Here is a 14,459-nt window from a genome sequence, read left to right as displayed (position 1 = left end):
CACTCTTGGTTACCATATACTTTCCCTGGTATGAGATCATGATGTAAAAAAATTCCACAAAAATAATAACCTTTATTCTTACGTAATAATGCAGCTTATTTCTTGTCGATGCTGCCTCTGCAGACGCTGAGGTTTGACCATCCTCTGCTCTTGACTTCCCTCTCCATTTCTCTACCCACTTCCTGCATACATGGTTCAGGGCTGTTGACATCTCCTAAGTTTATTTTAAAAGTGGAGTTGTTGCTGGTTTTTTTTTTAATCCTTGTTGTTTCATAGCCCTCTCAAGAGGAAGGAGGCAGAGACATCTTCACTCTATCACCATAAAAGCAAAAGTCTTCAGAGCCCTTTGAGTAGAGGAGTGTATTCAATGAATAAAAAAGAACGTGATGTGAAATAAAGTGAATTCCTTCCCTTTATTTTCACCTCTTTATGACTTTCTACATCTCTGTGTATCTTTGCCCTATAGAGGCTATGGAAGTTTTTTCAGGTAGACTGTCTGGGAGCTGGCTAGAGGCTTCCCTATTGATTAAACTGTGCCAGATAAATGGCTGCTTGAGCAGTGTCAGTCCCATGGCCGTTGCGACAGCAGTGCTGGTGTATTCATTCTGTCTTTATAGTCTGTTCTGGCAGAAGTTCTGAAGACAGTGTCTGCTCTTATCAAGGTCAAATAAATTCGACTTTGACAAAAGCAAAAGCACTTGAGGGCAATGAACCATGACCTCAAGCATCCCACCTTGCATCGCCCGGTAATAGTTTATGAGTGGCCGTATCTGGTTGGATAACCTGTGGAAACCCGCCATATTGCAAGTGACAGGATCCAGTAAGCATGAAGATTCTCCTGTTTCCTGGAATTGGCTGGAAACTTATGACTTTGTTTTAAACTGGATGAGCTAGGCATGTGAGACATACACAGCTGCTAAGCTGCTTGCTAACCAGTGTGGACAGCTGCCTTCTCTCTCTCCTTTAGCACGTGAAAATCCTGCCTACTGGGAGGAATTCCCCACCGAATGGAAGCTCCCTGGCGCGTCCAATCAGTTCTTCCCACCCCAGATTTGGACACTGAGGAAATGATGCCAGAACACAGCGTCAGTTGGAGGTGGCTCAGTGAGTGTCCAGGGGTGATGGGGCCAGGCAGAGCCTGGTGTCTGGACACCATATGGCTGGTGTCCTAAGGAGGCGGATCCTGGGGTGCGGCCTGGGTGTGTTCTTGGTTTCCCAGACACGGAAGTTCCTCCTGTTTTCTAAACTGGTCCTCCAGGCTTAATGTGGATTCTGTGAGCTCCCCACTCTACCTTCATACATTCTTTTCCTTTTAAGTTGCCAGTGTCTATTTCAGTTGTTTGTAGGCAAGAACGCTTATTGGGGCACACTGGTTGTTCTTGCTGTTTCCCTGAAGTGTCCTACCATAAGCACGATTCTTCTCTGGAAATGGGTTCCTAAAGGTCAGCATCCCAACGCCTAGGCTATTCTCATTTTAGAAAGCTCAGGTCCTCATGTTCAAGGTTTAAACTCTGTTCTCTCTCTCTGTGGAACTGGCATGTGTGGAATGCACCAGAAATAAAAACACACATATCTACACAAAAGGAAAACATTTCCTCCCATTTCTTTTCTCCCTCCCCATTCAGAAGAAAAAAAAAAAATTGGATTTCTTTATATTTTTTTATTTTTTATTGAAATTTTTTTATTGTGGTAAAAACATACATCATAAAATTTATCATCTTAACCACTATTAAGTGTACGGTTGAGTAATGTTAAGTGTATTCACATTGCTGTAAAACAGGTCCGCAGAACTTTTTCATCTTGCCAGGACTGAGACTCTATACCCATTAAATAACTCCTGTTTGTCCCCTCCCCCCACCCCCCGATAACCATCGTTCTACTTTCTATATCTATGAATTTGACTACTTTAGAGACCTCATAAAAGTGAAATCATGTAGTATTTGTCCTTTGTTTTCTTTGTTTTGTTTTGTTTTTGTTTTTTGGCCACGCCATGAGGCATTCAGGATCTTAGTTCCCCAACCAGGGATCGAACCCGTGCCCCCTGCAGTGGAAGCGCGGAGTCTTAACCACTGGACCGCCAGGGGAGTCCCAGTATTTGTCCTTTGTGACTATCTTACTTCACTTAGCATCATGCCCTCAAGGTTCATCCATCTTGTATGTTTTAGTCCATTAAGGCGCTATAACAAAATACCACAGACTGGGTAGCTTACAAACAATAGAAATTTATTTCTCAGAGTTAAGTCCAAGATCAGGGTTACACTAGGATTGGGTTCTGGTGAAGGTCCTCTTCTAGGTTGCAGACTGCCACCTTCCTGTAGTATCCTCACGTGGTGAAGGGGGCAAGGGAGCTCTCTCAGACCTCTTTTTTTTTTTTTTGGCTGCGTTGGGTCTTCATTGCTGTGCACGGGGTTTCTCTAGTTGCAGCGAGCAGGGGCTACTCACTGTGGTGGCTTCTCTTGTTGCAGAGCACGGGCTCTAGGCACATGGGCTTCAGTAGTTGTGGCTCACGGGCTCAGTAGTTGTGGCGCACTGGCTTAGTTGCTCCACGGCATGTGGGATCTTCCTGGACCAGGGATCGAACCCGTGTTCCCTGCATTGGCAGGTGGATTCTTAATCACGGCGCCACCAGGGAAGTCCCAGATCTCTTTTATAAAAGACATTAATCTCATCCATGAGGACTCTGCTATCATGACCTCCTCCCCTCCCAAAGGTCTTTGGGCATCAGCATTTCAATGTATGAATTTTGGGGGGATACAAACATCTAGCGTATAGCATTGAAGCATGTGACAAGATTTCCTTCCTTTTTAAGATCTCCATTGTATGTATATATCACATTTTGTTTTTCTACTCATCCATTGATGGACTCTGGGTTGCTTCTACCCCTTGGCAATTGTGAATAGTGCTACTATGAACATGAGTTTGCAAATATCTCTTCAAGATCCTGCTTTCAGTTCTTGGGGATATGTACATATTAGTGGGATTGCTACATCATATGCTAGTTCTACTGTTAATTTTTTGAGGAACTGCTGTACTGTTTTCCATAGTGGTTACACCATTTTATAATCCCATCAATAGTGTACAAGAGTTCTAACTTCTCCACATCCCTGCCAACACTTGTTATTTTCTGTTTTTGTTTTGTTTTGAGAGTAGCCATGCTAATGGGCGTGAGGTGATATCTCACTGTGGCTTTGATTTGCATTTCTTTGATGATTAGCGTTGTTGAGCTTGTATATGATCTTTGGAGAAATGTCTATTCAAGTCCTTTGCCCAGTTTTCAATTGGGTTATTTGGCTTTTTGCTGTTGAGTTGTAAGAGTTCTTTGTATATTCTGAATACTAATCTCTTATCAGATATGTATTTTGCAGGTATTTTCTCCCATTCTTAGGTTGCCTTTCACTCTGTTGATTATATCTTTTGATGAACAAGAGTTTTTAAGTTTAATGTAGTCCCATTTGTCTGTCTTTGTTTTTGTTGCCTGTGCTTTTGAAGTCATATCCAGGAAATCATTACTTGCCAAATAGTGTCATGAAGCTTTTCCCCTATGTTTTCTTATAGCAATTTTGTAGTTTGGGGTGTTAGGTTTAGGTCTTTAGTTCATTTTTAGTTAATTTTTGTGAATGGTATAAGATAAGGGTCCAACTTCATTCTTTTGAGTGTGGATATCTAGGTTTCCTGTTACCGTTTGTTGATGAGACAGTGCTTTCCCCATTGAGTGGTCTTGGCACCTTTGTTCAAGATCATTTGACCATATATGTGAGGGTTTATATTTTTTTGGACTCTCTATTCTGTTACACTGGTCTGTGCCAGTACCACAGTTTTTATTACTGTCGCTTTGTAATATGTTTTGAAATTAGGAAGTATGATTTCTTTAACTTTGTCCTTCTTCAAACTTGTTTTGGCTATTTGAGGTCCCTTGAGATTCTGTATGAATTTTAGGAGTTTTTTTTTTTTTTCTATTTCTGCAAAAAATGCCATTAGGATTTTGATAGGGAATATGTTGTATCTTTAGATTGCTTTGGGTAGCATTGACATCATAACAATATTAAGTCTTCCAATCTATGAACATGGGTGTCTTTTCATTTTTTGTGTCCCCGTTCATTTCTTTCAGCAATGTTCTGTAGTTTTTAGTGTACAAGTCTTTTACCACCTTGGTTAGGTTTATTCCTAAGTTTTGTGGGCGTTTTTGGTGCTTTCGTAAATAGAATTATTTTCCTAATTTCCTTTTCCAATTGTGTATTATTAGTGTATACAGACACAAGTGATTTTTTTTTTTTAATTTATTTATTTTTGGCTGTGTTGGGTCTTCGTTTCTGTGCGAGGGCTTTCTCCAGTTGCGGCGAGCGGGGGCCACTCTTCATCGCGGTGCGCGGGCCTCTCACTGTCGTGGCCTCTCTTGTTGCGGAGCACAGGCTCCAGACGCGCAGGCTCAGTAATTGTGGCTCACGGGCTTAGTTGCTCCGCGGCACGTGGGATCTTCCCAGACCAGGGCTCGAACCCGTGTCCCCTGCATTGGCAGGCAGATTCTCAACCACTGCGCCCCCAGGGAAGCCCCCACAAGTGATTTTTATGTGTTGTTTTTTTGTCCTGCAACTTTGCTGAATGAATTTATTAATTCTTTCATTTTATTAAAAAAAACAAAACTTGTAGTTAGAAATGGGAATGCAGCCAAATTTTATTTGACTGGGGTCACACTAACCAGTTTGTGTATTCGCCATCAAGGGGGAAGAACACAATGACCATTCAGATAATCAAGATGATCTGGTGCATGTTTGGCCAAGGATGCCGATACTTAGAAGTGGGCTCTGGGTGAAGGTGGGGCGAGAGGTGAAGTGAGGTGTAGCATGTGTGGCTGGAGCTACTCATGTAAAGTCCGGCCTAATGAAGAGAGGACAGTTCAGCTGAGAGACAGAGGGCAGACTTCTAGAAAAATAACCATTTGATTATTTTCCATGAGGCAACTTATAAAATTACTTACGTTTTAAAACTATTGAATTACTTTTTTTTTTGCACTTTTAGATGATACTTGTAGAACGTTAAATTTGTACCCAAGCATTGGGTGTATTGCTAGCCAAATAAGATTCCATTAAAGCTATTGAGTCGTTTTGTTTAAGTAATGATTTGGGGGCCAGCTATGACAGCCTTGCCCCATATTACCTCGGTTAATGGAGCCTGAAAGTAGACGGCAGACGGGTTAAGACTAATCTTCACGAGGCACAGAAAAGCTAAATGACCAGCAGTGGTTCTTTGTGGAGTATCCTCTCCTTTTCTTTCTTAGGTATGAAAGGAAACAAGAAGGTGTGTTAGCATTTTCTAAACATTGGTAGAGGTTCAGAAGCACACCACAAGTATACCTAAATGTATGCAATTGTATTGTTCCCAAGTGCAGTGTTTATGCAAGACTCTTGAGAAGATTGTCTCTGGATAATATATTTTAAGTGTGTTTGGGAATCTTTTGTGAAGCTGAAGAACCACCTCCCTTAATTATTAGTTTTACAGATCCCTGCCTCATACATATAATTTTATTTTTAACAAGATTACACACACAACACACACACACATACGTACACATACCCTTGGTATCTGCAGGGGATTGGTTCCAGGACTCTCCACGGCTACCAAAATTCACAAATGATCATAGTGTATATACCATTCTGTGCCCTGCTTTGTTCTCCCAACAAAAATAGCTTCCATGTCATTGTAAACTAATTTTTTAGAGGTTGCCTCTTATTTCCCTGGGTGGATTATTAGAACTAACTTAATCATCACCCACCTATGTTGAAGTCCAACTGTCTGCAGTAATTAATAGAACTTTGTTTAGAGTCCATAAGAAAAATAAAAAGGAAAGTTAAAGTCCAAAATTTTCATTATCCACAGGAGATGTGGTCTGTCTCTAAAGTAGGGATGTTATTTATGTAGGTTCAAGGCAAAGCCCTGAAAGTCACCCCACACCCATTCTCCTCATCTCGATACTGCCCTGGTTACCAAATCCTGTAATTTTTACCTCCTACATAATTCTGTCCTGTTTCTCTTTCAAAGCTCAATTCAAACGAGCCTTGCTATTGACTCTCTCTAATTAACTAGGACTCTGGTTATTCCTCCCCCTCCCCCATGCCCGGCAAATCTGTGTGTCCTTACTCCTATTATGACCTTTAGTTCACAGAATTTTTTTTCATGTCTTTGTCTTCAGCTGGTCTCTGAGTTCCTTGCACTCACCCTCAGCAGGCTACGTGGCATATTTATCTTACTATCTGGTGCCTATCAGAAAGCTGGGAACACAGAACATACTTAACAAAAATTGGTTCTAGAAGTGGGTGAACAGCTCCACATATTTTCAGCCAAGCAGGTAGCTAACCCATTCTGTTGGGTCTCGCCTTGGCAAGGTTCTGAGCGTTTCCATTCCTGTTTATTAATAACACTCAAAGCCAGATCTCTCAAAAGCAAGCTTATTGAACCTTCTTCTAAATTTTACAATGAAATCTCTTCGGTAAATCACCTTTTATTAGAAGCTTGCCTACCCCACAGGTAGAATTTTCTCAGGAAACTTGTGATCTGAATTTGAAAATCTGTATTCCAAGGTTTTCTGTCTAAAAGATCAGTTATCTAATCAAGGAGAATCTTCTCCTTCAGATGTTTTACTGTACGTGATCTCATGCGGCATCCTCACAGATACTAGGAAAGGGTGGTGGGGAAGGGAGATATTACTTCTCTTTATCGCCGATTGCTGGATGACCAGGAGCATAGCAATTTAATTAGATATTCTTTGCAGTCTTATCTCTTCTATATAACCCTAGTGTTTATTCTTCTGTCTACAAATGTTTCATCTCCCATTTTCACCTCACTGAGATGTTTGTCTCAGTATTCTACAGTGATGAATCCCTGGGACATGTCTTTCATGAAAGCTGTGGTTTGTGCTCTGAATATTGAAATATTCAATATTTCAGTATTCGTCCAGACAATTTCAGGGCACCCCAATTGCGTGTTTAGCAGTGTATCTTAACTAATATCCAAACTGGCGGTTCCCCTTCTGTTAAAATTTTCCTCTTTTCTGAGCCTTACACAGTTTTAAGTTAATGAAAAGAAAACAAAACTGTTAAAACACTAAGGCCATGTTAATATCAATGTTAAGACAATAAAGTCTGTTGACTGGGAGGGTCCAAAGTAAACAGTCAGTCTCCCCCAGATTCCCAAGGTGTAGCCTCTTTCATGAGTTTCTGCTTTGTGGTTTTAAGTTATCACCACTCTGTGTTTCATAGACTAATATCTATATTCCTTGATTTTAAATTAGACAGTATTTACTTTTTTCTTTGGAAGATGGGAAATTTGCATTCTTACAGCTTCTCTCATTTCTCCCCCGTTTTGACTTACACACATGTGCACGCACACACTGCATTGCTAAAGTTTATAACAGTCACATACGCATCTGTAATTATAATAACTATTGTATACTATGTAAATATACCACATTTATGTTGTTATAAACATATAAATATTCTCTACAGAACTGTTCAGTTGTGTGAGCGGTCACAGAGGAAAGTGTATAATCCTATTTTAGTAAATTCCTGTGGCTTGAATAGCGACACAAATATTTATGAGATTTTCTTAATTGATTTTAGCCTTTTCACTTACTCCTCTGAGTATTTCTTAAACTTTTATTGCTGGTTGCTTTTCCTGTGTTTAGCACAAAATTTTTTCCCATCCAATTTCAGTGGGTGCTTGGGTAGATGTATTTGCTTGCTCTGCCATCTTGTATCAGAATGGTGAGAAATGTTAAACATGTTAGGAATTTTAAATCTTCAGCTTTGGACTTATTCGTATTTTTGGTATTTGGCCTAAAAATTGCTGAATGAAGCTGTTTTAGACAACTACATCTTATAAATCCTACCGGGATTGGAGCTGTCAAATATTTTTTCCTTCTTTATCAAGATTTCACAAAATGGAATATAACATTAATGGTCCTTAACCACTGAATCAAAAAATTCTGCTCAGAGGCTACCCTCAGGCTTGAAAGAAATTTCAGGCAGAAGGAGTCTCTGCCCATTTGCAGCAGCAGCAGTAACTCTTGCAGTCTTAGGAAGAATTTTTTTTTTTTTAATTTCTCCTTTGGGGTAAACCAAATTTGCTTTGGCTCATTTCGAAGTGATTGCTGCCACCATTTCCTTGTGGGCCACGTGTTGTTTTTTGTTCCCTGCAACCTTCTGTTTGGAAAGGCCCTTGGCATGTAGAAATGATATGGGTCTGTCACTTAATTGTTACCGACTTCGCGTGGGAAGCGATACAGCTTTTCAGAGCGGCTACCGTGGGTTTTCCTCGCTGTTCTCTTAGGGAACGCTAAAAGGGCAAAGAACTTTAAGGCCTTTGTCTCAGATGCTTGTCCAGTCTGTAATAGTCTAACCGTAGTGAACGGGTAATGTCGTTAAGTACGCTCAGAAGCATGAGACTACTGTGAGCTCTACCTGTTGTAGATTTTATCACGAGCTTATAAATGTCTCTAACATTGGTTTTCACTTAAACGCAAACAGAAGTATAGGTAATGGAAGCTTTTTTTTTTTTTCCTTTTTCTTTTTAACAGCTGTTTAGCTTGCTTTATTCTTCTTAAAATTGTAGCATTTAGATAAATATTCCATTAGTAACAGTGCTCAGTTAGGCTGATATCTTTATTTTTTTTATTTTTATTTTTTTTTAAATCTTTTATTTATTTATTTATTTTTATATATTTATTTTTGGCTGTGTTGGGTCTTCGTTTCTGTGCAAGGGCTTTCTCTAGTTGCGGCAAGCGGGGACCACTCTTCATCGCGGTGCACGGGCCTCTCACTATCGCGGCCTCTCTTGTTGCGGAGCACAGGCTCCAGACGCGCAGGCTCAGTAGGTGTGGCTCACGGGCCCAGTTGCTCCGCGGCATGTGGGATCTTCCCAGACCAGGGCTCGAACCCGTGTCCCCTGCATTAGCAGGCAGATTCTCAACCACTGCGCCACCAGGGAAGCCCAGGCTGATATCTTTATAACCCAGAATTTTTTCTTTTCATTTGGCACTAGAAACAAAGTGAAGTTTTCAGCCTTTGTTTTAAATGTAGTTAAAAATGTTCCAGCTTCTGAAACTGAATGATTTTTTTTTCTTGAATATGCTTTATGTGTTTGTACTCTCCTCCAAAGGTGATGTTAACTGATCGTTATATTTTATAGCCACAGGAGGTTGATTGTCTTACAATGTGCAATTTGCAGACGTGTATTTGCAAACACTTCATAGAGAGTGTCTTTGACTATAAGGAATTCAGCAAACCCATTTAGAAACTTTATAGTGAGTTTTAAAAACACATTGCTTTTGGGCTTCCCTGGTGGCGCAGTGGTTGAGAATCTGCCTGCTAATGCAGGGGACACGGGTTCGAGCCCTGGTCTGGGAAGATCCCACATGCCGCGGAGCAACTAGGCCCGTGAGCCACAGTTACTGAGCCTGCGCGTCTGGAGCCTGTGCTCCGCAACAAGAGAGGCCGCGATGGTGAGAGGCCCGCGCACCGCGATGAAGAGTGGCTCCCACTCGCCGCAACTAGAGAAAACCCTCGCACAGAAACGAAGACCCAACACAGCCAAAAATAAAAATAAATACATAAATTAATTAATTAATTAAAAAAATACATTGCTTTTAACTTTTGCAGTATGAGCCCTAGTGTGGTTTGTTTCTTTTACAATATAAGCCTGATAAGTGAAATGAATTTGATAAGAAAGCAGATCTTTCTCTTTTATTGGGGAATGTCTAAGGCCAGAATATGAAAGAACTTCTATCTTAATAGATTAAGTGATTTTAACATTTCTAATACTATTTTACTCATATTATTTCACATCATAGTGTTTAGTTTATTACCTCTAAAAGAGGGTATTCAGAACTTCTAGATTTTATTTTATTTTATTTTTTATTTTTTTTTTCTTTAGACATCTTTATTGAAGTATAATTGCCTTACAATAGTGTGTTAGCTTCTGCTTTATAACAAAGTGAATCAGTTATACATATACAATAGGTTCCCATTTCTCTTCCCTCTTGCATCTCCCTCCCTCCCACCCTCCCCATCCCACCCCTCTAGGTGGTCACAAAGCACCGAGCTGATCTCCCTGTGCTATGCGGCTGCTTCCCACTAGCTATCTATTTTACATTTGGTAGTGTATATATGTCCATGACACTCTCTTACCCTGTCCCATCTCACCCCACCCCCTCCCCATATCCTCAAGTCCATTCTCTAGTAGGTCTGTGTCTTTATTCCCGTCTTGCCACTAGGTTCTTCATGGCCTTTTTTTTTTTTTTTTTTTTTTTCCTTAGATTCCGTATATATGTGTTAGCATACTGTATTTGTTTTTCTCTTTCTGACTTACTTCACTCTGTATGACAGACTCTAACTCCATCCACCTCATTACAAATACCTCCATTTCATTTCTTTTTATGGCTGAGTAATATTCCATTGTATATATGTGCCACATCTTCTTTATCCATTCATCTGTCGATGGACATTTAGGTTGCTTCCATGTCCTGGCTATTGTAAATAGAGCTGCAATGAACATTGTGGTACATGACACTTTTTGACCTATGGTTTTCTCAGGGTATATGCCCAGTAGTGGGATTGCTGGGTCGTATGGTAGTTCTATTTGTAGTTTTTTAAGGAACCTCCATACTGTTCTCCATAGTGGCTGTATCAATTTACATTCCCACCAACAGTGCAAGAGTGTTCCCTTTCCTCCACACCCTCTCCAGCATTTATTGTTTCTAGATTTTTTGATGATGGCCATTCTGACCGGTGTGAGATGATATCTCATTGTAGTTTTGATTTGCATTTCTCTAATGATTAATGATGTTGAGCATTCTTTCATGTGTCTGTAGGCCATCTGTATATCTTCTTTGGAGAAATGTCTATTTAGGTCTTCTGCCCATTTTTGGATTGGGTTGTTCGTTTTTTTGTTATTGAGCTGCATGAGCTGCTTGTAAATCTTGGAGATTAATCCTTTGTCAGTTGCTTCATTTGCAAATATTTTCTCCCATTCTGATGGTTGTCTTTTGGTCTTGTTTATGGTTTCCTTTGCTGTGCAAAAGCTTTTAAGTTTCATTAGGTCCCATTTGTTTATTTGTGTTCTTATTTCCATTTCTCTGGGAGCTGGGTCAAAAAGAATCTTGCTGTGATGTATGTCATAGAGTGTTCTGCCTATGTTTTCCTCTAAGAGTTTGATAGTGTCTGGCCTTACACTTAGGTCTTTAATCCATTTGGAGTTTATTTTTGTGCATGGTGTCAGGGAGTGTTCTAATTTCATACTTTTACATGTAGCTGTCCAATTTTCCCAGCACCACTTATTGAAGAGGCTGTCTTTTCTCCACTGTATATGCTTGCCTCCTTTATCAAAGATAAGGTGACCATATGTGTGTGTGTTTATCTCTGGGCTTTCTATCCTGTTCCATTGATCTATATTTCTGTTTTTGTGCCAGTACCAAACTGTCTTGATTACTGAAGCTTTGTAGTATAGTCTGAAGTCAGGGAGCCTGATTCCCCCAGCTCCATTTTTCGTTCTCAAGATTGCTTTGGCTATTCGGGGTCTTTTGTGTTTCCATACAAATTGTGAAATTTTTTGTTCTAGTTCTGTGAAAAATGCCAGTGGTAGTTTGATAGGGATTGCATTGAATCTGTAGATTGCTTTGGGTAGTAGAGTCATTTTCACAATGTTGATTCTTCCAATCCAGGAACATGGTATATCTCTCCATCTATTTGTATCGTCTTTAATTTCTTTCATCAGTGTCTTATAATTTTCTGCATACAGGTCTTTTGTCTCCTTAGGTAGGTTTATTCCTAGATATCTTATTCTTTTTGTTGCAATGGTAAACGGGAGTGTTTTCTTAATTTCACTTTCAGATTTTTCGTCATTAGTGTATAGAAATGCAAGAGATTTCTGTGCATTAATTTTGTATCCTGCTACTTTACCAAATTCATTGATTAGCTCTAGGAGTTTTCTGGTAGCATCTTTAGGATTCTCTATGTATAGTATCATGTCATCTGCAAATAGTGACAGCTTTACTTCTTCTTTTCCGATTTGGATTCCTTTTATTTCTTTGTCTTCTCTGATTGCTGTGGCTAACACTTCCAAAACTATGTTGAATAATAGTGGTGAGAGTGGGCAACCTTGTCTTGTTCCTGATCTTAGTGGAAATGGTTTCAGTTTTTCACCATTGAGGACAATGTTGGCTGTGGGTTTGTCATATATGGCCTTTATTATGTTGAGGAAAGTTCCCTCTATGCCTACTTTCTGCAGGGCTTTTATCATAAATGGGTGTTGAATTTTGTCGAAAGCTTTCTCTGCATCTATTGAGATGATCATATGGTTTTTCTCCTTCAATTTGTTAATATGGTGTATCACATTGATTGATTTGCGTATATTGAAGAATCCTTGCATTCCTGGGATAAACCCCACTTGATCATGGTGTATGATCCTTTTAATGTGCTGTTGGATTCTGTTTGCGAGTATTTTGTTGAGGATTTTTGCATCTATGTTCATCAGTGATATTGGCCTGTAGTTTTCTTTCTTTGTAACATCTTTGTCTGGTTTTGGTATCAGGGTGATGGTGGCCTCGTAGAATGAGTTTGGGAGTGTTCCTCCCTCTGCAATATTTTGGAAGAGTTTGAGAAGGATAGGTGTTAGCTCTTCTCTAAATGTTTGATAGAATTCACCTGTGAAGCCATCTGGTCCTGGGCTTTTGTTTGTTGGAAGGTTTTTAATCACAGTTTCAATTTCAGTGCTTGTGATTGGTCTGTTCATATTTTCTATTTCTTCCTGGTTCAGTCTCGGCAGTTTGTGCATTTCTAAGAATCTGTCCATTTCTTCCAGGTTGTCCATTTTATTGGCATAGAGTTGCTTGTAGTAATCTCTCATGATCCTTTGTATTTCTGCAGTGTCAGTGGTTACTTCTCCTTTTTCATTTCTAATTCTATTGATTTGAGTCTTCTCCCTTTTTCTCTTGATGAGTCTGGCTAATGGTTTATCAATTTTGTTTATCTTCTCAAAGAACCAGCTTTTAGTTTCATTGATTTTTGCTATTGTTTCCTTCATTTCTTTTTCATTTATTTCTGACCTGATCTTTGTAATTTCTTTCCTTCTGCTGGCTTTGGGGTTTTTTTTGTTCTTCTTTCTCTAATTGCTTTAGGTGCAAGGTTAGGTTGTTTATTCGAGATGTTTCCTGTTTCTTGAGGTAGGCTTGTATTGCTATAAACTTCCCTCTTAGCACTGCTTTTGCTGCGTCCCATAGGTTTTGGGTCGTCGTCTCTCCATTGTCATTTATTTCTAGGTATTTTTTGATTTCCCCTTTGATTTCTTCAGTAATCACTTCATTATTAAGTAATGTATTGTGTAGCCTCCATGTGTTTGTATTTTTTACAGATCTTTTCCTGTAATTGATATCTAGTCTCATAGCGTTGTGGTCGGAAAAGATACTTGATACGATTTCAATTTTCTTAAATTTACCAAGGCTTGATTTGTGACCCAAGATATGATCTATCCTGGAGAATGTTCCATGAGCACTTGAGAAAAATGTGTATTCTGTTGTTTTTGGGTGGAATGTCCTATAAATATCAATTAAGTCCATCTTGTTTAATGTATCATTTAAAGCTTGTGTTTCCTTACTTATTTTCATTTTGGATGATCTGTCCATTGGTGAAAGTGGGGTGTTAAAGTCCCCTACTATGATTGTGTTGCTGTCGATTTCCCCTTTTATGGCTGTTAGTACTTGCCTTATGTATTGAGGTGCTCCTATGTTGGGTGCATAAATATTTACAATTGTTATACCTTCCTCCTGGATCGATCCCTTGATCATTATATAGTGTCCTTCTTTGTCTCTTGTAATATTCTTTATTTTAAAGTCTATTTTGTCTGATATGAGAATTGCTACTCCAGCTTTCTTTTGATTTCCATTTGCATGGAATATCTTTTTCCATCCCCTCACTTTCAGTCTGTATGTGTCTCTAGGTCTGAAGTGGGTCTCTTGTAGACAGCATATATATGGGTCTTGTTTTTGTATCCATTCAGCCAGCCTGTGTCTTTTGGTGGGAGCATTTAATCCATTTACATTCAAGGTAATTATCGATATGTATGTTCCTATTCCCATTTTCTTAAATGTTTTGGGTTTGTTATTGTAGGTGTTTTCCTTCTCTTGTGTTTCTTGCCTAGAGAAGTTCCTTTAGCATTTGTTGTAAAGCTGGTTTGGTAGTGCTGAACTCTCTCAGCTTTTGCTTGTCTGTAAAGGTTTTAATTTCTCCATCACATTTGAATGAGATCCTTGCTGGGTAGAGTAATCTTGGTTGTAGGTTCTTCTCCTTCATCACTTTAAGTATATCCTGCCACTCCCTTCTGGCTTGCAGAGTTTCTGCTGAAAGATCAGATGTTAACCTTATGGGGATTCCCTTGTGTGTTATTTGTTTTTTTTCCCTTGCTGCCTTTAATAT

The 14,459-nt window shown here is 39.4% G+C and overlaps 1 protein-coding gene across 3 annotated transcripts in view; it reads left to right on the top strand.

Moving 5' to 3' along the window:
- Positions 1–14,459, top strand: part of SH3BGRL2 (SH3 domain binding glutamate rich protein like 2) — an 84,933-nt gene that overhangs the window by 33,879 nt on the left and 36,595 nt on the right. Inside the window, exon 3 of one of the 3 annotated variants that reach the window (XM_036872197.1) lies at positions 968–1,098. The exons of the other annotated variants lie outside the window; for them this stretch is intronic. Coding sequence (XP_036728092.1) covers positions 968–1,063 — 96 coding nt within the window. The 3' untranslated portion in view covers positions 1,064–1,098. Of the gene's footprint in view, positions 1–967; positions 1,099–14,459 lie in introns of those variants that run through there. 3 annotated transcript variants of the gene reach the window in all.

This window comes from Balaenoptera musculus, chromosome 12, assembly GCF_009873245.2.
Source record: "Balaenoptera musculus isolate JJ_BM4_2016_0621 chromosome 12, mBalMus1.pri.v3, whole genome shotgun sequence".
In the NCBI taxonomy this organism is placed as follows: Eukaryota; Metazoa; Chordata; class Mammalia; order Artiodactyla; family Balaenopteridae; genus Balaenoptera; species Balaenoptera musculus.
The sequence above is the reverse complement of the archived record's forward strand: the minus strand, read 5'-3'. Positions and strand labels throughout refer to the sequence as shown.